This window comes from Halteromyces radiatus, assembly GCF_025201355.1.
Source record: "Halteromyces radiatus strain CBS 162.75 chromosome Unknown BX664scaffold_8, whole genome shotgun sequence".
NCBI lineage: Eukaryota > Fungi > Mucoromycota > Mucoromycetes > Mucorales > Cunninghamellaceae > Halteromyces > Halteromyces radiatus.
Genome location: NW_026251694.1, coordinates 203019 through 221744, shown reverse-complemented (window position 1 = coordinate 221744; position 18726 = coordinate 203019). Strand labels below are relative to the sequence as shown.

The 18726-nt window shown below is 34.4% G+C and overlaps 6 protein-coding genes across 6 annotated transcripts; 3 read left to right on the top strand and 3 right to left on the bottom strand.

The window, feature by feature from the left end:
• Positions 1-414: 414 nt before the first annotated feature.
• BX664DRAFT_268933 (uncharacterized protein) lies at positions 415-5394 on the top strand (the record flags this gene model as incomplete). The annotated part of the gene is made up of 17 exons (XM_051541026.1): positions 415-722; positions 827-1038; positions 1351-1409; positions 1492-1660; positions 1820-1866; positions 1977-2366; positions 2441-2601; positions 2680-2965; positions 3045-3129; positions 3223-3444; positions 3538-3788; positions 3888-4157; positions 4226-4349; positions 4423-4598; positions 4670-4828; positions 4888-5054; positions 5127-5394. 17 exons carry the CDS (start codon positions 415-417, stop codon positions 5392-5394), a joined length of 3354 nt encoding a protein of 1117 aa, XP_051396911.1.
• A 1924-nt stretch (positions 5395-7318) lies between these two features.
• BX664DRAFT_268729 (ATP-dependent Clp protease, ATP-binding subunit ClpX) lies at positions 7319-8807 on the bottom strand (the record flags this gene model as incomplete). Its single annotated transcript, XM_051541014.1, has 7 exons — positions 7319-7447; positions 7537-7691; positions 7763-7871; positions 7937-8140; positions 8233-8358; positions 8420-8550; positions 8630-8807. Coding segments are annotated over 7 exons (1032 nt in total), but the record flags the coding sequence as incomplete, so codon positions are not given.
• Positions 8808-9792: 985 nt separating this feature from the next.
• BX664DRAFT_192709 (Gar1/Naf1 RNA binding region-domain-containing protein) lies at positions 9793-11181 on the bottom strand. The gene is made up of 6 exons (XM_051540078.1): positions 11040-11181; positions 10890-10955; positions 10543-10821; positions 10365-10459; positions 10229-10291; positions 9793-10124 (listed from the first exon to the last, which is right to left on the bottom strand). The coding sequence occupies exons 1-6, from the start codon at positions 11101-11103 to the stop codon at positions 9930-9932; spliced, it is 762 nt and encodes a 253-aa protein (XP_051396909.1). The 5' UTR covers positions 11104-11181; the 3' UTR covers positions 9793-9929.
• A 335-nt stretch (positions 11182-11516) lies between these two features.
• On the top strand, positions 11517-14832 carry BX664DRAFT_340207 (uncharacterized protein). Its single transcript, XM_051546777.1, has 8 exons — positions 11517-11905; positions 12006-12314; positions 12399-12447; positions 12511-13135; positions 13215-13728; positions 13792-13894; positions 13960-14412; positions 14473-14832. Exons 1-8 carry the CDS (start codon positions 11689-11691, stop codon positions 14570-14572), a joined length of 2370 nt encoding a protein of 789 aa, XP_051396908.1. The 5' UTR covers positions 11517-11688; the 3' UTR covers positions 14573-14832.
• Positions 14833-14943: 111 nt separating this feature from the next.
• Positions 14944-16121, top strand: BX664DRAFT_340204 (uncharacterized protein). Its single transcript, XM_051546776.1, has 5 exons — positions 14944-15016; positions 15095-15130; positions 15265-15318; positions 15445-15581; positions 15669-16121. The coding sequence occupies exons 1-5, from the start codon at positions 14989-14991 to the stop codon at positions 15852-15854; spliced, it is 441 nt and encodes a 146-aa protein (XP_051396907.1). The 5' UTR covers positions 14944-14988; the 3' UTR covers positions 15855-16121.
• Positions 16122-16206: 85 nt separating this feature from the next.
• Positions 16207-18718, bottom strand: BX664DRAFT_340202 (general substrate transporter). Its single transcript, XM_051546775.1, has 8 exons — positions 18631-18718; positions 18324-18479; positions 18141-18259; positions 18049-18072; positions 17802-17946; positions 17274-17657; positions 16475-17199; positions 16207-16372 (listed from the first exon to the last, which is right to left on the bottom strand). Exons 2-8 carry the CDS (start codon positions 18475-18477, stop codon positions 16301-16303), a joined length of 1623 nt encoding a protein of 540 aa, XP_051396906.1. The 5' UTR covers positions 18478-18479; positions 18631-18718; the 3' UTR covers positions 16207-16300.
• Positions 18719-18726: the final 8 nt, after the last annotated feature.

The following is an 18726-nucleotide window of genomic DNA, read 5'->3' as shown; positions in this document are numbered from 1 at the left end:
AATACCCACGATGAACATAAACCTGAAATGACAATTGCATCATCATCGTCACAGCAAGACCAATCGCCAAAAGCTGAATCTTCACTAAAGGAACAACTACCAAATACTGCATCTGATGAAAAAGTCAACCATCCAGAATCGATATTAACTTCATCCAACGATAATCATGATCAATCTACAAATGGAACGTCTGCTGCTGTACTCTCACCTGGCAAATCAACGACTGAACAGTCTCCTCATGAACAACAACAAGTCGATGGTGATCACCAGGAAATGGATATTGATATGCCCAATGCACCTTCAGATTCAAAAGAACAACCACCAACTGAAGAGCCATCTACATCTGCAATTGAATCTCCATCAGCTTCTTCCACAAAAGTAGACGATATGGATAACCGTCCATCCACAAACACAATGGAATCAACTAGTGCGACTACAGAAGCCAATGTGACAGAAACGACTACTACAGGCAAAACGACGACAGCAGTATCAAGTGCAAACGATGAACGTCAAAATAATACAACACAATCTAGTGCGACAGCATCATCTACCGCAGCACCTACTTCCAACGTCTCCAGTAGTAGCAATACACAAAATGGTTATCGACCTCTTAATGTTAAAGATGCCTTGACTTATTTGGATCAAGTAAAAGTACAATTCTCAGAACATCCTGAAGTCTACAACAAATTCCTGGATATCATGAAGGATTTCAAAAGTCAAGCGTGAGTAGTCACCCAAAAAAAAAAAAAAAATTGGAACGATGTCATTCTTTTTAGTGATTACTCATTATTAACTCTTTATTTTTTTTTTCTTTCTCTCTCTATAGAATCGATACTCCAGGAGTGATTGAACGTGTGTCTACTCTCTTCCGTGGTCATCCCTTATTGATATCTGGATTCAACACTTTCTTACCACCTGGTTACTGTATTGAATGTATCACTGATGAACACTCCCACGACATTATTAAAGTGACAACACCTAACGGAACAACCACTACTAATGCTGGCGAACCATTACGACTAGGCTCAGAAACCACAGGTGCTCCTACTCATGAACAATTGTATTACGGAACAACTGCTGGTGGCTATAGCGGTTATGGAACAATTCCACCTGGGTCATCAACAACAACGACAACAATGTATGGAGATGGAGGTCATGGTACTGGATCAATGACTATTCATCATTTACAACAACATCCTGGACAACAACATCTTCCACCACCTATACCGGGACAGCAACATCATCTTCAACAACTTCATCATCCTAATCAATCTCTTCATCAACAACAACAACAACCACACCCTCATATGGTACCTCAACAATTACATCATCCTGTAGATGATGGTCTAGGAAACCGTCGAGCTCCAGTGGAATTCAATCATGCCATTAATTATGTCAACAAAATAAAGGTAACAATTTTTTTTTTTTGTTGAACAGTTCGGGTAGTGATATACATTCATATTCATTAAACTCCTATTTTATTATTTGTAGAACCGATTTTCAAGTGATCCTGACATTTATAAACAGTTCTTGGAAATTTTACAAACATACCAAAAAGAACAACGTCCAATCCAAGAAGTGTATGGTCAAGTACAAGTCTTATTCAATGGTGATAGTGATCTATTGGCAGAATTCAAGCAATTTTTACCGGATACTACAGGTGGTGCATCCACTGCTGTTTACACATCTACACCTCATAGTAAATATATATATAGTTATGATTAACAAAGTAAATGATATTTACCTTCTTTATTCACTATTGAAAAATTAGGTCGAAAAGGACTGGTGATGGTGCCTGGTTTATCCAGTGGTCCTCAAGGACGAAAAAAACGGGCGACGAATATGTTGACTTCTGGCATCTCAAAGGTAAAAAGCAATGTTTTCAAAATCAGAAGAAAAAAACAAGAAAGAAAAAGAAAGCGATGATGATCCTTAACAATATTTATATATTTATATATATATATATATATATATAGCGAAGCAAATTACAAAATAAGATGGACACCCAAACATCTGATGTACGCTCTGGCATGTCATTAGATCAAGATATGGTACGGCCTTTTGTCTCTGGTGAAGAAGTAGAGTTCTTTGAACAGGTCAAGAAATACATTGGTAGCAAGGCCACATACAATGCTTTCCTCAAGGTATTGAATCTATTCAGTCAACAAATCGTGGATCAAAACGTACTTGTGAATCGTGTGGAAGGCTTTATCGGCGGTAACAAGGAATTATTTGATATGTTCAAGACTTTAGTTGGTTACGATGGAAAAGATGAAATTGTGGAAAATGTACCTGCTGATCTTGACAAACCTGATCTTTCGACGTGTCGCGCTTGTGGTCCAAGTTATCGACTTATTCCTAAATCGGTAAGGATCATTTCATTGCAAATGGGAATAATTGACTTTTTAACCTTTATTTCTTTCTCTCTTTTCTTTATCAGTGGGAACAAAGTCAAGTATGTTCTGGCAAGGATGAATTATGTTTAGAAGTTCTGAATGATAAATATGTCTCACATCCTACTTGGGCAAGCGAAGACAGTGGTTATGTGACATCCAAAAAGAATCAATATGAAGAAGCTTTACATCGTGTGGAGGAAGAAAGGTATGATTTGAATTATAATTTACGCAGTGGCTGATGATGTTTTAATCATGATGTTTTATTTTTTTTTTTTTTAACTAGATATGATTATGATTTGAATATTGAAGCCAATCTCAATACCATTGCACTTTTGGAACCTATTATGAAGAAAATTTCAGCCATGACTCCTGAAGAAAAAGCAGAATTCACTCTACCTGTTGGACTTGGTGGTCCTTCCAAAACTATCTATCAACGCATCATCAAGAAGATTTATGGTAATGATAAAGGTCTACAGGTCATTGGACTACTTCACAGTAGCCCTGCACAGACAGTACCTATTGTATTAAAGCGACTGAAACAAAAGGATGATGAATGGAAACGTGCTCAGGTAAGAAAAAAAAAAAAAACAAACAACAAATTATTATCAAAAGTTTTAACATAGGATTCTATCCTTTTTTTTTTTATAGCGTGAATGGAACAAGATCTGGCGTGAAGTAGAAGCAAAGAACTATTTGAAGGCATTGGATTATCAAGGCATCACATTCAAATCAAGTGACAAACGAAGCATTACCACAAAACATCTTATCACTGAAATCGAAGAACGGCGGATGCAACAACAAGAAGAATACCATCAACATAGACAAGAACGTGAAATTTCCTCATCTACCACCACAACGACAACTTTACTGGCTCCAGCAAGAAAACCTCCACAATTCACTTTTGTTTTTGACCAAAAATCTGTGCTCAAGGATGTGATGCGACTGATATACTACTTTCTCGATCGAACGGAGCTCTATAGTGCAGAAAATCAAGACAAAATGCGATCATTTATGGAAACTCTACTTCCATTGATCTTTGATGTAGATAGTATTACTCCAGATGGACAAGACGTATCTGTTGTGGATGATAGCAATGGTACTGGTGATGATGAAGTGATGGGTGACGGTGTTGGTGGTGAAGAGGATGGTGATGAAGAAGCGGCAGCCGATGATGACGAAGCTGCTGATGAAGCGGATGATGAAGAAGATGAGGAATCAAGATCAATTCAATCGTACGATTCTGATGGTGATGCAATCATGGCTACTCGACGTAATGGATCTTCAACAACAACTGCAACACGAAGTATAAAGAAGAATAATGGAAGCAACAGCAAACGATCCACTTTGAAAGATATCTTGACAAGAAATATATCATCAACTCATACATCTGGAGTATCTACACCATCAAATACTACTACGACTGGTGGTACAAGTACTTCATTGGATGCGACGGTACCAAGCGACTCGGAATCTGACTCCATCCCACAACAGCAACAACAACAACAACAAGAACAACCCGAAACGGATGTGGATGTACCTGAAGCAAACAATAATGATGTGAAGACTGACGAATCACAGGAAACAACAAAGGAGGAGATCCCAACAAATAACGAAAAAGAAGATCAACAGCGTGCTTTACCCAAAGAACAAACGCCAACTACTACTACTACCACCACTACTACTGGTGATACTTCACATAAACGACATGTATATAATTTGTTTGCTGATAGTGAATTTTATTGTTTCTTCCGATTATATCAGGTAAATTAGGGAAAAGTAATAAAAAAAAAAAGGTATATACTGATCTTTTATATTGATTATTATTTTAGTTAATCTATGAACGTCTTTGTCAAATGAAATCTTTGGATGAAGAGTATAAGAAGGATCCTATCAAGACAAAACGGGAAAATAAGGCTGCTCTGAATTTGGGATTAAAATCAAAAGCTATTTCTGGTAAAATTATAACAAAAAAAAAAAAAAAAAAAAAGAAAGAAAGAAAAACTTATTGACCTTTTCTTTTCTATAGATTTCCATTTGAAGTTCAATAAAGGTTACTACCAGGCACTACTGACTTTGATTGAAAAGTTCTTTGAAGGTGATATAGATCAAAGTTTATTTGAAGAATCATCACGATATATCTTTGGAAGCAAGGCATATGTTTTATTTACAATCGACAAGGTTATGCTTGCACTCATCCGACATGTAAGTGAATTCTACCCCCAAAAAAAAGTATAAGTTGATTGATCTTGATTTTTATATATTTGCTTTATTAGACACATTTGATTATTTCCAATGATAAATCACCTTTGCTATTGGACTTATTTAAGCAAGATCATAGTTTGGAACATGTGGATGCTCAAATTCTTGGTGATTACCGACTCCGTGTGGAAGATATAGTGGGCAAAGAAGAAGTCCTATTTAACATAGCATTTGTAAGTTTTATTGATGTGATGCATGAATTGTACTCATTCATTTTTTTTTTTTTCAATAGGATACCATTCGTAGGACCTTATCAATTCAAATTCTTAGTGGAGATGATGAAGATTACGAAAAAAACAGCCGTGATGACTATGAAGAATATGTTTCCAATTATATTGACTGGGCCAATGCTACTAAAGGCATCAATACATCTGATTTGACACCACGATTTCTCAAAAGGTAAATAAAAAGAATGATAGAAGATAACACATTGCTAATATATATATCTTGTAGAAACATGAATCATCGTAGTGATGAAGCTGATGATGTACGACAGGATATTTTTGTACGTTCCGGTATGCAATACAAAATTTGTCGAGACACATATCATATGTTTTATATTATTGGCACAGAAGATATATTTATACGCTTACCGACCAAACCAAGGCCAACACAACAACAACAACAACAAGAATCAAGTGCAAAATGGACTTCATGGTTGGAATCCAATTGGAGCAAAGGTATCTCGGACAAGGAACAAGCTGAAAAGGATGCTCGACAATTATTGTTCTCTAATTAATATATATATTTTTTTAACACACTCCCCTCCAAAATCAATTATCATCACTTTTCCATTTTTTTTTATTTTATTTTATTTTACTTTACTCTAACATCAATTAAAAAAAAAAAACAAAATTCATTTACCTTATATGTTTTACTGTTTCTCTTTTTTTTTTTTCAGCTGATTGAATGATGATGATATTGCTGAGAGCTAGTTAATCTTATTCATTGTGGGATAGATCTTTTTATCAACTTTTCCAATAAAAATCCTATTCATCCTTGTTGTTCTTTTTCTTATCTTTCACAATCTCACCCATTTAGAATATTGCATACCCTACCAAATGTAAAATACAAAATCCAAATTTTGAAGACAGAGAACATCAGTATTGATAAATTTTTTTTTATTTAATGATAAATGCATATAAAATAATACTGCAACTAATGACCACGCAATCGTTTGAATGACGTTTTCTGACGCGTGTAGGGATTGAGCTGGGAGGTATGGTATGGCAAATTCATCTTCATCTGAGGAAGAACGTTTTATGGGACCATCTTGAGGTTATTGACAGTTAATGGCGATGATGGATGGGCGATAATGACAGTAACCAGTCTTCTTCTTGTCTTGCCATCTGACATCGTTCCCGAAAGCACTAGTGGTCGTATCGTAAAACTTCTGATAGATAATATGATTGATATATTTTTTTTTTCTGTTCAGTACCCTATCAAACACAGATTTGTCACAACAGTAACGAGCACCAATAATTAGTATACGAACATGGCATCAATTTTTTTTTTTGTTACCTTTGCTTCTGATGATGGTTTTTTTTTTTCTTTTGCTATCCAGGAATCTTGAGAGCGACAGATATCAATCTTGACTTTTTGTAACTTTTCTTTTCCAAAAGCTATAATGGCGAACTTCTAGTGATATCTCCTTCCAGGTCTTGTACCAAAGGAAACTTTTTTTTCATTTTTGCTCATTGCCAAATTAGTGGATCCATGAAGTTGTTGAATAGCTGTTTCCTGTTTGATTCACCCAATAATTTTATTACTTCAACGTCTTCGATGTATTTCAATTAAGCCTTTCCATACTTTCTTGTTTTATTGAAAATTAAATTAAAACAAAAAAAAAAAAAAAAGAAAAAAGAGAGAAAGGCAACTTTTATGCTTGATTGGCGGGGTTACAATGAACTCTCGCATAATCGTGAGTTAGCCTTTCTATGAGCTTTCCCATATCATCTTTTCATCAACGTTGATTAACAGAACTGACGTAACAATCCATCAATACTGGATGTATTGGTTTATGTAGATAAGACTCTTTGATCAGTATGAAACATGACACGGCGATGATCGACGATGAAGTTAAAAAAAAATAGACGAAAGTCCATGATGGGAGCGACGGGTGACGCCGATGATTGATTGTCAATTTGAATGATGATTGACGACAGGGAGAGGATGGAGACATGAAGAGAATATCCAATAATTGTGTCCTTATCATTATGAATCATTCTTATTGTATATACAAATAGAGTTTGATCAGATCTTTATTCTTTACAATCGGAAAAATCAAATAAGAACGAATTCGTGAGATAGTAGGTGGGGGATATGTTGGTGGTAATACACAAAAAGAAATATAAAAAGTGGATGAAATAATGTAATAAAAAGAAAAAAAGAAAAAGCAAACAGAAAGGAATACGAATTTATCCATTAAATTGTCATTTCCTTGGCAAGTTCATGAGATTGAATATGTATATCATCATCTTCGGCAATGATTTGATCCACAATTGTCTTTTGATCTTTGAATAGATAGATTGGATCCTTTTGTTTGTTGACTACCTTGCTGTCAATCACCACATATCGCACAAAAGAAGAAGGGGTTTCATACATTGGATCCAAAAGAAGTTGTTCCTATTATCACAATGATGAGTTAACTTTTCTTTTTTTTCCTAAAAAAAAAAGATGATTTTTTTAAATTTATTTACCATAATTCTGCGTAATCCTCGAGCACCGGTTTTCTTTTCTAAAGCCAATTCAGCAATACGTTTCAAAGCAAGTTTACTAAAATGAAGTTCCACCTGTCCAAAAAAAAAAAAAAAAAAAAAGGAATCAGTACCTATATCAATCTTCTTTTAAGAATATCCCTTATCATTTTTGTATAGTTTACCTGACTTAAATCAAATAATCCTTTATATTGTTTGACAAGTGAGTTTTTTGGTTCCGATAAGATGCGTACAAGATCATTCACTTTTAGATTGGCAACAGAAGCTACCACAGGCACTCTTCCAACAAATTCAGGAATAAATCCATATTTGACCAAATCTAATATAAAACCATATGTGAGTTCCTTTTGTTCATTCGATCAAAAAATGATAGTAAATATAATAACTTACCAGATGGTTCCACAAGATCTAATGGAGGAATTGATACAGTTTTTTCACCTTGTTGTACAAGCACATTGTCTTCATCATTAGACTTGAGTACAGCATCAAATCCAATGGACTATACAAAAAAAAAAAAAAAAAAAAGTCAGTCAAACAATCCTACTTTCAGTGATGTTTACTTACTCCCTTTGCTAAACGATCCTTGACAATATTTTCTAATCCAACAAAAGCACCACTGAGAATAAATAGAATGTTGCTTGTATCCACTACATAAGACTCATTTTTCATTAGACCACCTCCAAATGAACCTCCAATGGCAGGTCGTTTGCTTGATCCATTTCCACCAGATATTGTCACCATAGTTCCCTCTAACATTCGTAATAAGGACTAGATAACATAAAAAAAGGAATTAGCTTACATCTTATCTTTCATATTCATCATCCATTTTTTTTTTTAAATTTATCATCTGATTTTCATACCTGTTGTACACCTTCACCTGATACATCTTTTGAATGAGATGACGCATTGGATCGTCGTGCTATCTTGTCAATTTCATCAATAAAGACAATGCCTGTTTCTGCCTTCTTGACATCGTAATCACAACTCTATAAAATAGGAGAAACAAAGCAATTAGTAAATAGATAGAATTGTTTAATGTATGCATACTTGTAATAGCCGATGAATCACAGTTTCAACATCTTCACCAACATAACCAGCCATAGTTAAGGGAGTTGCATCATTACTTGAGAAAGGTACATTGAGAATTTGTGCCAAAGTTTTTGCCAATAAAGTTTTCCCTATTGAATAAACAGATACATCCAATTAGTTAACATCATCAGTATTTCATTATCTTTTTTTTTTTTTTTTTGGACATACCAGAGCCAGTTGGACCAATGATCAAGACATTACTTTTGTCATATGTTGTTATATCATCCGATGATTCATCATCCAAGTCATTATTGGTTGACATTGTTGCAGATGTTTCTGACTCCTCAGTAGTTCTATGATGTGTAGCCGTTTGAGTTGGTGGATTGAGCCATGTTCGTCTTTGTGATACTAATAAAATAAAATAAAAAAGGAAGTTTAGTTTACAGGAGAAATAAACTATATATGTTTTTTTTTTTTTAAAAAAAAAAAAAACTTACATTTTCCATAGGAAGATAATCGTTCAGCAGGAACTAACTCTGCTCCAACAGATTGTATAGGTGTTGATGTATAATAATCTTGAGGTAACGCTGAATGATGTTGTTCGACATGGTGACGTTCTTCTGCTTCTAACTTTTGTCGTTTCCTTTGTTGAATTTCTAGATTCGCTTGAACTCTACAATAATGGTTATAGACTGCAACAGCTAATACCTTCTTTCCGCGTTCTTGACCAATAACATAGTCATCTAAATGTTTAACAATCTATAAAATAGAAAAAAAAATATAGAAAATGAATAAGATATATCACTTTTTTTTCTTTTTTAAATATTTTCTTACTGTTCGAGGATCCGTAATGGTAAAGTCCATTGTATTGATTGTTCCGGCAGTGGGTGATAAAGTAGATTTGGATTTCCCCGTTTGAGGTTGTCTATTGTCGGGTTCACATTCCAAAGTATGATAATAGCTTCTTTTTGTCATAGATGGTGATGATATAAAGGAACCAGGCAATAAAAAATCCAAATGTTTGCTACTACTAGATAATTCCCTTTTGGCTATAGAGTGATAATATTGAGTTGACCAGGTAGTAGCAGCACAACGTTGTAATCGTAAGATGAAAGAAGGTCGACAAGGATAATGACTTGAAATAAAAGAAGATAATAGATAAACAGAGGAAGACCTATTTGCCAACATTCTATGTCTATTTCAAAAATATATGATATAAATAAATAAATAAATGAAAAAGACCCCCAGCACTTTAAGAAGTTAAAAAAAAAAAAAAAGAAAGTATGGAAAAAAAAAAAAAGAACAAAGTGTAGCCCTGCAAATGCCAGCAGAAACAAAGCGGCTGTTGTAAAATTTTAGCCAATCATATTCTGCTTCCAATAGATATCATGCTCAAGTTGTGTAAACAATAGTTTATTTTTGTTAGCGGTAAACAACTCTATTTACATGGTCAATAATAAATGCTTCAAAATGTATAAATGTAGATGATTTTGTAAATCAAATAAGGAAGGGAGTGTTAAAGTGATGATTATTTGTGTGTGTGTAGAATGAGTAAATCAAATAGATAGAGACGAAAAAAATGGAATAACGAGAAGATACATGAAGATGTGAAGGGAAAATAAAGAGGAAGGTCGTTTACGATTTCTTGATACTTAGTAACCACCACGGCCACCACGGAAGCCACCGCCACCGCGACCACCTCCGCGACCACCACGGCTACCGCCTTTGATGATTTGTACAGAAAAAGAAAAAAAAAAAGAAGGCAGGTATCAGTATAAACAGATTATAAAAAAGTAATTATTATTCTTTTTTCATTTTTTTTTTTACCTCGGCCACCGCCAAAACCGCCTCGACCGCCTCCACGACCGCCTCGGTCACCACCACCTCGACCTAAAGAAGATAAGAATAAATCTATTAGTTGACAATCCTTCCAAATGATGATTCTAGATATTATAATTAATACTTCACCTCCTCGTCCACCGCGACCACCGCGGAATCCACCGCGACCACCGCCGCCACGCTTTTCAACCTTGCCTTGAAGACCAGTAGGTTTGGAAGCTATTCAAAGCAGACATAAAAGTTAAAAGAATCCTTATCAATATATGACTAAAATAGGTTTTTTTTTTTTTGTTTTTTTTTACCTTTGCCAGCAACCTTGGGTTTAGGTAGGAAACGTTCCAAAGGAAGAAGTTTATCACCACCAATGTAGACCTTATCGTTAGGTTTGAAAGAAGTAGCGACCATGCCTTCTTGCATCTTGACAGTAAAGTAGACTTCATTCAAAGGACCAAGGATTTCATCAACTTTGCCGATTTGAGATTTATTTTCAAGATAGATGGGAGCATTGAAGTAAGGAACCTTAGGGTTAATAGACTTGCATACCATTTCACCTTCACAAGCATGTTGGAAAGAACCCATAGCTATTCACCAAAAAAAAAAAAAAAAAAAGAGATGTTGATATAGAACAAAAAAAAGTCAGGTTACTTACGAACAACTTCATCAGGAGGACCTTGTTGATATCCACCGCTAAATCCACCACGGCCACCACCACGACCTATATTAAAATAAATAACAATAAAAATTCGATTAAGGAACATATGAGATTTGAATTTAATATAATTTCTTTTTGATCACTTACCACCACGGAATCCTCCACGACCGCCTCCACGACCACCACGTTCACCGAATCCACCTTTGCCCATATTTATAATAGTTTAATAGTAAAAGGCTAAAAAAGAAAGAGAAAGATAAAAAAAAAGGTTGAGGAAAAGGAAAGGGAGAGACACAAAAGCTTTTTTTTTTTTTTTTTCGTCAAGCTGTCAATGTGGCTTACACTACAAAAACGATTTCACTTCCCGCTATTAGATTTTTGGCTGTAATGAATGAGTTGATGATCATCCTAAGACCATTTTTCTATATGACGAATGAATAAAGAATGAAAAACTTTTATTAATTATTTTAAACCGTTATATTATAATAAACCTTTTTTCTTTTTCTTTTGAAAAGATTAAAAACAATATTAGAACTTAGCCATTCATTCATTTTTAATTGTTAGTATGTATGAGAGATATGTCTCCAACTCACACCTCAGGGTTTAATGTCCGCTAGACTTTTTTTTTTTTTTCATCGTCTGCCTTAACCTCTCTTTGTTTCCTCTCTTCTTTCTCTCTCTCTCACACACGCACAACAAACGCTTTTCCCCCTTATTTTTTTTTTTTATTTTTATATCAAAAGTTTGTTTCTCCCTATACTTCTTCCATATCTATTTTTCCTTTTATTCTATTATCATGTCAGATCATAGAAACTACTCTCCACCTAGTAGAGCGATGGGCTATAACAATACTTCTGATGATGATTACTCTCCACGTTCGTCTCGAGACAAATTCAGACGTGAACGAAGTATGGATGCTAATTCTTATGTAGATTCATATCAATCTAAAACTGATGAATATGGAAGGTATTCACGCAAGAAGCGACATTTGCGTAGTCCATCTCCTGTTGAAGGTAAAATATACATAGTCTTAATATAAGAAAGTCTTGTCTCTTTTTTTTTTATTGGCTATTTTTATTCATTCCATCTTTTTTTTTTTTTTTTTTGTCATAGACCGACGACATAAATATCGACGTACATCACCAATGTCACCACCATCGCACCATATGCAACATTACCGTAGTAGCAATTATTCAAGACAAAGTCGTGACCGTGGCGATGGTCGAGATCTAGAGTATCCTGAAGGTGATCACTATATTCCAAATTATGAACGTGATGGTTATACACCTGGAGCCCGTTATGGAAGGAGTGTTGATCAACAAAAACATCATCATCATCATCAACAGCAACAACAACAGCAACAACAACAACAACAACAAAATCAATCATCCAATACACAAAAATTCAATTATGGCATGATGGGTAAGGCAACAATGAAAATGAAATCATTTGGTATTCTAGGAGATTTTAACCTTTTTTTCTCTCTTATACCTTCTTTATTTTTAGAAAACATGAACTCCTCCATGGTTGGGGGTAACTGGTCTTCTATATCAAGGTATGTTATCGTGTTAAGAATTATATTTGTTTATAACTCACCATTTTAAATTATTATGATTAGAATGCCTCTTGTTGATCCTCACCAATTGGATTATGTTGTACCATTCAAACAATACTGTGACTATCTACGTCAAACACATTCCAGAAATCATTTCACCGATGAAGAATTCCAAAAGAAATACGATGAATACAAGGAAAAGATATCCTCCAAACAACTGGCTCAATTCTTTAACAACAACAAGGAAAAGCAATGGTTCTTGGAAAAATATCATCCTCAAGCATCTAAAGAACGCTTGGCCGATACAAAACAACGACGAGCAAATGCTTTCAACAACTTTATGCAAGCTCTTCAAAAAGGTGATTATGATCATGTAAAATACGACGTGGATGGCAAAGATTTGGATAATACCAACACCGATATTGATGATGGAACAGCAGCAACAACAACCAATGATACTACTGGAGCATCGAATGACGAAGCTTTTGAAAGTCAACTAGTGATCAAGACCGTCCCTCCAACTATTTCTCGACAAAAGATTATCGATATGTGCAGCAAAGTAGATGGATTCCTATATCTTGCCTTGTCAGAACCAAGTGTCAACAAAAAGTTTCATCGCATTGGCTGGATCCACTTTACCGAAGAAACTGATATGCAAAAGGCATTTGACCAATTGGATAATCAAAAGGTAAAAAAAAAAAAAAAAAAAAAAAAAAAAAAAAAAAAAAAAAAAAGGTATCTCATAATATTTCTTTTTCCTTTTATAGATTGATGATTTTGTATTTCATCTTGCTATGAACCGAAAAAATCATTTAGCAACCTCTGGACGAACTGGAAGAACAGCACCTGATATCACTAATACCTCGGAAAGACTTTCTGTAGATTTGGAACAAGCGACACGAATAGCGAAGATTATGGATACGGAATTAGGTGTTGAAGGACTTCAGGATGTTGTCAACCGTGCTCATCAAGTGGTAGAGCAACATATTAGCGGTTCTATTGGTGATGGAGTAAAGACTACGTCTAGTGACAGTAGTCATGATAGTAGTATGGAGGATACTCATTCAACAAGCGAAAAAGAAGACAATCATTTGGAAACGAAAAAGGAATTGGATTTGATCTTGACTTATTTGCGACATGTACATATGTATTGTTATTATTGTGGACTTGAATGCGACTCTATTGAAGAATTGAATCGTCGTTGTTTGGATCCTCATCATCGAAAATTACCATCATCTGTATCTTCTGATTCGAAAATATCCGCAAAGAATGAACGATTAAGTAAGTGAAACGAACACTATATATATATATAAGATAAACTAATCCATCCTTTTGTATGTTTAGCTCAACAATGGATTAAAAACTTGGATCAACGTATCAAAATGAAAATCAATCCTCCTGAAGATGATGAAGATATGGTCAAAATAGGTGGAAAGTCAATGAAAAGGTAAATGCTTATTAGATTCAAATCCATATTTTTAGAAATACTCATCTTTTTTTTTTTTTTAATAGTGAAATCAGTACTTTCTTGGCAGAACATATACAAAAGGAACATGATGCCAAATTCAAATGTAAAGTGGGAGATTGTGCCAAAGCATTCAAAGGTATTGAATTTGTGGAAAAACATATCAGCAGTAAACACAGTGAAGAAATACAACGGATCAAGGACGAAGTGACATTTTATAACAACTATGTGACCGACCCCAATCACTTATTGTTAGCACCAAGTAGTAGTAGTAGTAGTAGTGGCAATATCAACAGTCCTGGTATCAATAACACTACTTTCTCTGGCGCATCCCCTTCTTTTATGATGCAACCTGGTGGTCTATCTATGCAAGCAACTTCTATGGGTACTCCATGGGATCAAATTCCACGTATTGGTTTTGGAGGGAATGTAGGCTGGCCTAGTTCCATGGCAGGACGGATAGGTACAAGATTAAGTGGTAAAAGTACATCAGGATCAAGGTAAGTATTTTTTTTTTTTTTGAAGAGAAATGTCACATTAATTACTTTATAAATAAATAGTGATATGATGTTGGATATGCCTCAAGATCCAAGACAAGTCAAATCCTATGTTGATCTGGATGCTCCTTCTGATGGTGATGCCAATATCTCGTTTTACTAAATAACTTTGGTCATTCCCCTCTTTTTTTTTTTTGTTCTGTATTATTCTTTTTTTCTTTTTTTTTGTGATTTGTGATTTTTTTTTCTAGTCGGTATTTTGTTTTCCTCCTCCTTTTCTTCTTCTTCTTCTTCTCTTTATATACACAATATATATATACATAGCTATATCACCTCTCTCTCACACACACACTCTCTATTTTAAACTTTTGTTAATAAATTACAGCAAAAAAAGTGACAATGTATCTTGTTTTGTGACTTGTGATTGGCTAGGAACCAGACTGAAAGCGGTTGCCTTTTGGTTGACTCTCCGATGATTTCTTCTGTTGAAGGATTTTTTTTTTTCTGTCACTCTCTCTCTCTTTTTTTTTTTTTTTTTTTTTTCCTTTACTCCACTCGCTCACACACAATCATTAGAAGATGGCAGATCATATGGTTATCGACGAAGGTACATGAAATAATATTCATTAAAAAAAAACTGTGAAACTTACGTATTTACGCGATCCATTCTTTTTATTAACTTTAGAATCTAACATTCGTAGCCGTTTGGGTCAAACTAATGGTAAAGCTATTTGTACACAAATATATGTGTTTATCATAGAGCACGTATATATATATATATATATATGTGTGTGTGTTTGTATTGATTTGTTTTTCTTCTTTTTGTTTCCTTCTTTATGTTATATATATATATAGATGCACGTCCCAGCAATAACAGAATGGCGATCGATTCCTTTGAACCTGAACGATGTAAGTATCATTCATTTTTATTTTTTTTTATTTATGTCTGATTATGGGAATGACGATGTAACAAACTCCTGGTTGAAATTTATTTTGACATTTGCTTTTCAAACCGTTTTTACTTGGTCATGATAGCTGAAGAAGGATGGGTTGTGATTGTACGTGGTATTCATGAAGAAGCCGATGAAGATGCTCTGACTGAAAAGTTCTCTGAATTTGGTACTATTAAAGATGTTCACATCAACTTGGATAGACGTACTGGTTATGCAAAGGTAAATATTCATTTGAATGTATTTTTCTATATATAGGCTTTGATGTTCAATATTTTTTTTTTTTTTTTTTACTTTTTTTAATTATAGGGTTACGCACTGATCAAATATGAAACTCGAGGTGAAGCTCAAATTGCAGTGGATGATGGCAACAACACCAAGTTCTTAGGTCAAACCATTCAAGTCGAATTTGCTTTTGTCAAGCCTCCAGTATCAACATCAAGGAATGGTGGTCGTCGATCATACAATCGTGGCCGTAGTGTTAGTCCTGCTTAGTTTTCCTTTTTAGTATTTATCTTTTTTTTTCTTCCCCTTCCCTTTTCCACTGTGTATATTTGATGAACATTACAGTTTCCTTCTTCCTTGCCTTCTTTTTTTTTTTTTTTGATTATCTTACTATACCAAGAGTATATAATAAATGGAATTAAACTTTACGTTATCTGATGCCTGCTTTTTGAAATGAATAGAGAAATATATCTATCGATGGCCAACGATACACAGCATTCTATATATGGTTCAAAGAAGAAAGAAAAAAAAAACAAACGACAAATTTTTATTACATGAGAGATCAATAACAACCAAAAAAAAAAAAAAAAAAAAAAAAAATGAAAACATAATTAATTAAAAACAGATATAAAACGAATAACGACAAGATATATGATAAATAAATAAATAAAAAAACTATACTACAAAAATGGATTAACCAAAAGGACCAAAGAGTATCATAAAGATGATGATGGTTTCTTCCTTTTCATAAAGCTTTGATGGACTTCCTCTAAAGTTCGATTTGCAGTCTATATATAAATATGCATTTATATAAGATAATAAAAAAAAAAACGTTATCCATTATTGCTACATCTCCTTTTTTTTTTTTTTCTTTCTTTCTTTTGTCTTACCTCTGGTACCATAAAATAGATCAATATGTAAAGTATTAAAGAGAGTCCAGCATAAAAGAAATAAGTACCACCAGTGGTCATTGCATCGGTTAATGATAAAAAGGAGGTAGAAATGATCAAATTGCATATCCAGTTAACGGCTGTTGAGATCCCATTGCCTTTGCCGCGCATAGCTGTAGTAAATATTTCACTCTGAATCAACCATGGAGCATATCCTAACCCAAGAGCATAGCTAGCCACATAGACAATTAATGCTGTTATCAAGATTCCAGTAATCGCACTATCATTCGGACGTGGAGGACATCCTGTTGGACTTGAGAAAATATCACTCAAATCATGATTTATGGTAGACACGCAGGTATCTTGACTAATTGACCATCCACATTTCAAATCAGTATCAATAACACATCGTGCACAATGAGTAGCATAACCACTACAGGAGGCTTGTTTTTGAATAAAACCTTGCTGTACCCCAAACGTAGCACCCAAAGCAATAAGACCAGCGATCATCACTAACATCGTCACTACCAACATCCTTCTCCGTCCTACTCGGTCAATAACAGCCACTGCTACCATCGTAAATACCATGTTCGTCACCGCTACAATGATAGCCACACTTGTTGAGTTTTGATTGCTACGAAAACCTGCCATCTGTAAGATTGTTGCTGCATAATACATAGCTGCATTGAATCCACATAATTGTTGAGCAGCTTGTAAGATACATGCTATAAGTATATATATAAAATGAGTGAGATGATTTGGTTCTGTAGATGATTTTTAATCTTTTTTTTTTCTTTACCGATAATAAGAGGACGATAATGCTCGGCCTGTTTAAAATCCTTGAATTGACCTGCATGACTAATTTGAATATCATCAGCAATCAAAGCAATTTCCCCTTCAATAAATGCGTCGGACACACTATCGCCATAGATTTTTCGAATAACCGATCTTGCTTCTTCTTGTTTTCCAGATATAATCAAATGCCGAGGTGATTCAGGTAAGAAGGGCATCACCACCAATTGGAAAAGGGCAGGAACACCAGCAAGACCAAACATATATCGCCAACCTTGATCGACATTTGAAAATGCAATGTTGATCACATAAGCAATGACTTGACCAAACGTGATCACAAGTGTATTGAGTGTTGTCAGTCTTCCACGGACATTTTTTGGTGCAATTTCACCTAGATGTCATGGGAAACACAAAAAAAAAAAATTGATTAGTTCACAAAAAAAAAAAAAAAAAAAAAAAAAAAAAAAAAAAAGAGAATAATGGGAGCGTGGGATTCATACATGTTTTCCCACTTGATATTATTTTTAAGACTTACTGACAAAGACTGGGACAATCATGGATGCCACACCTACACCTAAACCAACTACCAATCTTCCCACAAGGAGACATGCAAAATTAGGAGCCAAGGCCAATAACAAAGCACCTACAATGAATACCACAGATGCAAACAAGATCAATCGCTAATATACAGAAAATAAATAAAATAAAAAGATGAGAACTTTGAATAAACCTTAAAGAAATGAAGGAATAAGTTGATTGTGTAACTCTATCCTGGGCCCTACCTTGCGTCCAAATTTGTCTGAAAACTAAAAACCAAAAAGAAAGGACATATCAGTAACAATGGTGTAAAGACTTTTATGTTTATTTGCATTACCAAACCAGCAAAGAAACCTCCAAAGATGGCACCAAAGGTAGTACCACCAACGATCAATTCTTGGTCAACCTTATTAAGATTGAATTCTTCTTGAATAGGAGAAAGAGCACCAGATATGACTATAATATAATAAAGTTTTTGAGTTGAATATCACTTTTTTTTTTCATGTAGTATATACATTACCACCAGTATCATAACCAAAAAGGAAGCCACCCACACAAACACAAAATACAAGAACATAAACGAAAAATGTCGCCTTCCCTATTTCTTGTTGAAAGGGAAGAGGATCGTCCAGGATCTCTTCACTAAGCTGAGGATCCTTCTTATTGGAAGGCATACCTAGAGATGTTGAAGGAGAAGAGGGAAGAAATTGGTAAGTGACATGTTGAAAAGAGGTCATTTATGTATATTGTAACAACAAAAAGTAGGAGATATAAAATAGGTCTAAAGATATAGAATATTCCCAGGCATGGATTTTATTTCTGCTTACCACAAAATAAATAAAGGAGGGGGGAGGGGGATAAAAAAAAATTCGAAAGAAAAAGGAAAGGGGAAAAAAGGGCTTCCCTATAAAAAAAAAAAAAAA

What these genes read in the sequence shown, in the direction of transcription:
- BX664DRAFT_340207 (XM_051546777.1), top strand. Translation starts at nt 11,689, where the DNA reads ATGTCAGATCATAGAAACTACTCTCCACCTAGTAGAGCGATGGGCTAT. An exon ending in ATTCAATTATGGCATGATGG is followed by an intron (nt 12,315 to 12,398) that starts GTAAGGCAACAA and finishes CTTTATTTTTAG; the next exon opens with AAAACATGAACTCCTCCATG. An exon ending in ACCAATTGGATAATCAAAAG is followed by an intron (nt 13,136 to 13,214) that starts GTAAAAAAAAAA and finishes TTCCTTTTATAG; the next exon opens with ATTGATGATTTTGTATTTCA.
- BX664DRAFT_340202 (XM_051546775.1), bottom strand. Translation starts at nt 18,477, where the DNA reads ATGCCTTCCAATAAGAAGGATCCTCAGCTTAGTGAAGAGATCCTGGAC. An exon ending in GATTGTCCCAGTCTTTGTCA is followed by an intron (nt 17,658 to 17,801) that starts GTAAGTCTTAAA and finishes CATGACATCTAG; the next exon opens with GTGAAATTGCACCAAAAAAT. An exon ending in TCTATTTTATGGTACCAGAG is followed by an intron (nt 16,373 to 16,474) that starts GTAAGACAAAAG and finishes ATTTATATATAG; the next exon opens with ACTGCAAATCGAACTTTAGA.
- BX664DRAFT_340204 (XM_051546776.1), top strand. Translation starts at nt 14,989, where the DNA reads ATGGCAGATCATATGGTTATCGACGAAG. An exon ending in TCATATGGTTATCGACGAAG is followed by an intron (nt 15,017 to 15,094) that starts GTACATGAAATA and finishes TATTAACTTTAG; the next exon opens with AATCTAACATTCGTAGCCGT. An exon ending in TTCCTTTGAACCTGAACGAT is followed by an intron (nt 15,319 to 15,444) that starts GTAAGTATCATT and finishes TGGTCATGATAG; the next exon opens with CTGAAGAAGGATGGGTTGTG.
- BX664DRAFT_192709 (XM_051540078.1), bottom strand. Translation starts at nt 11,103, where the DNA reads ATGGGCAAAGGTGGATTCGGTGAACGTGGTGGTCGTGGAGGCGGTCGT. An exon ending in TCCTCCTGATGAAGTTGTTC is followed by an intron (nt 10,822 to 10,889) that starts GTAAGTAACCTG and finishes TTTGGTGAATAG; the next exon opens with CTATGGGTTCTTTCCAACAT. An exon ending in GCGGTGGACGAGGAGGTGAA is followed by an intron (nt 10,292 to 10,364) that starts GTATTAATTATA and finishes TATCTTCTTTAG; the next exon opens with GTCGAGGTGGTGGTGACCGA.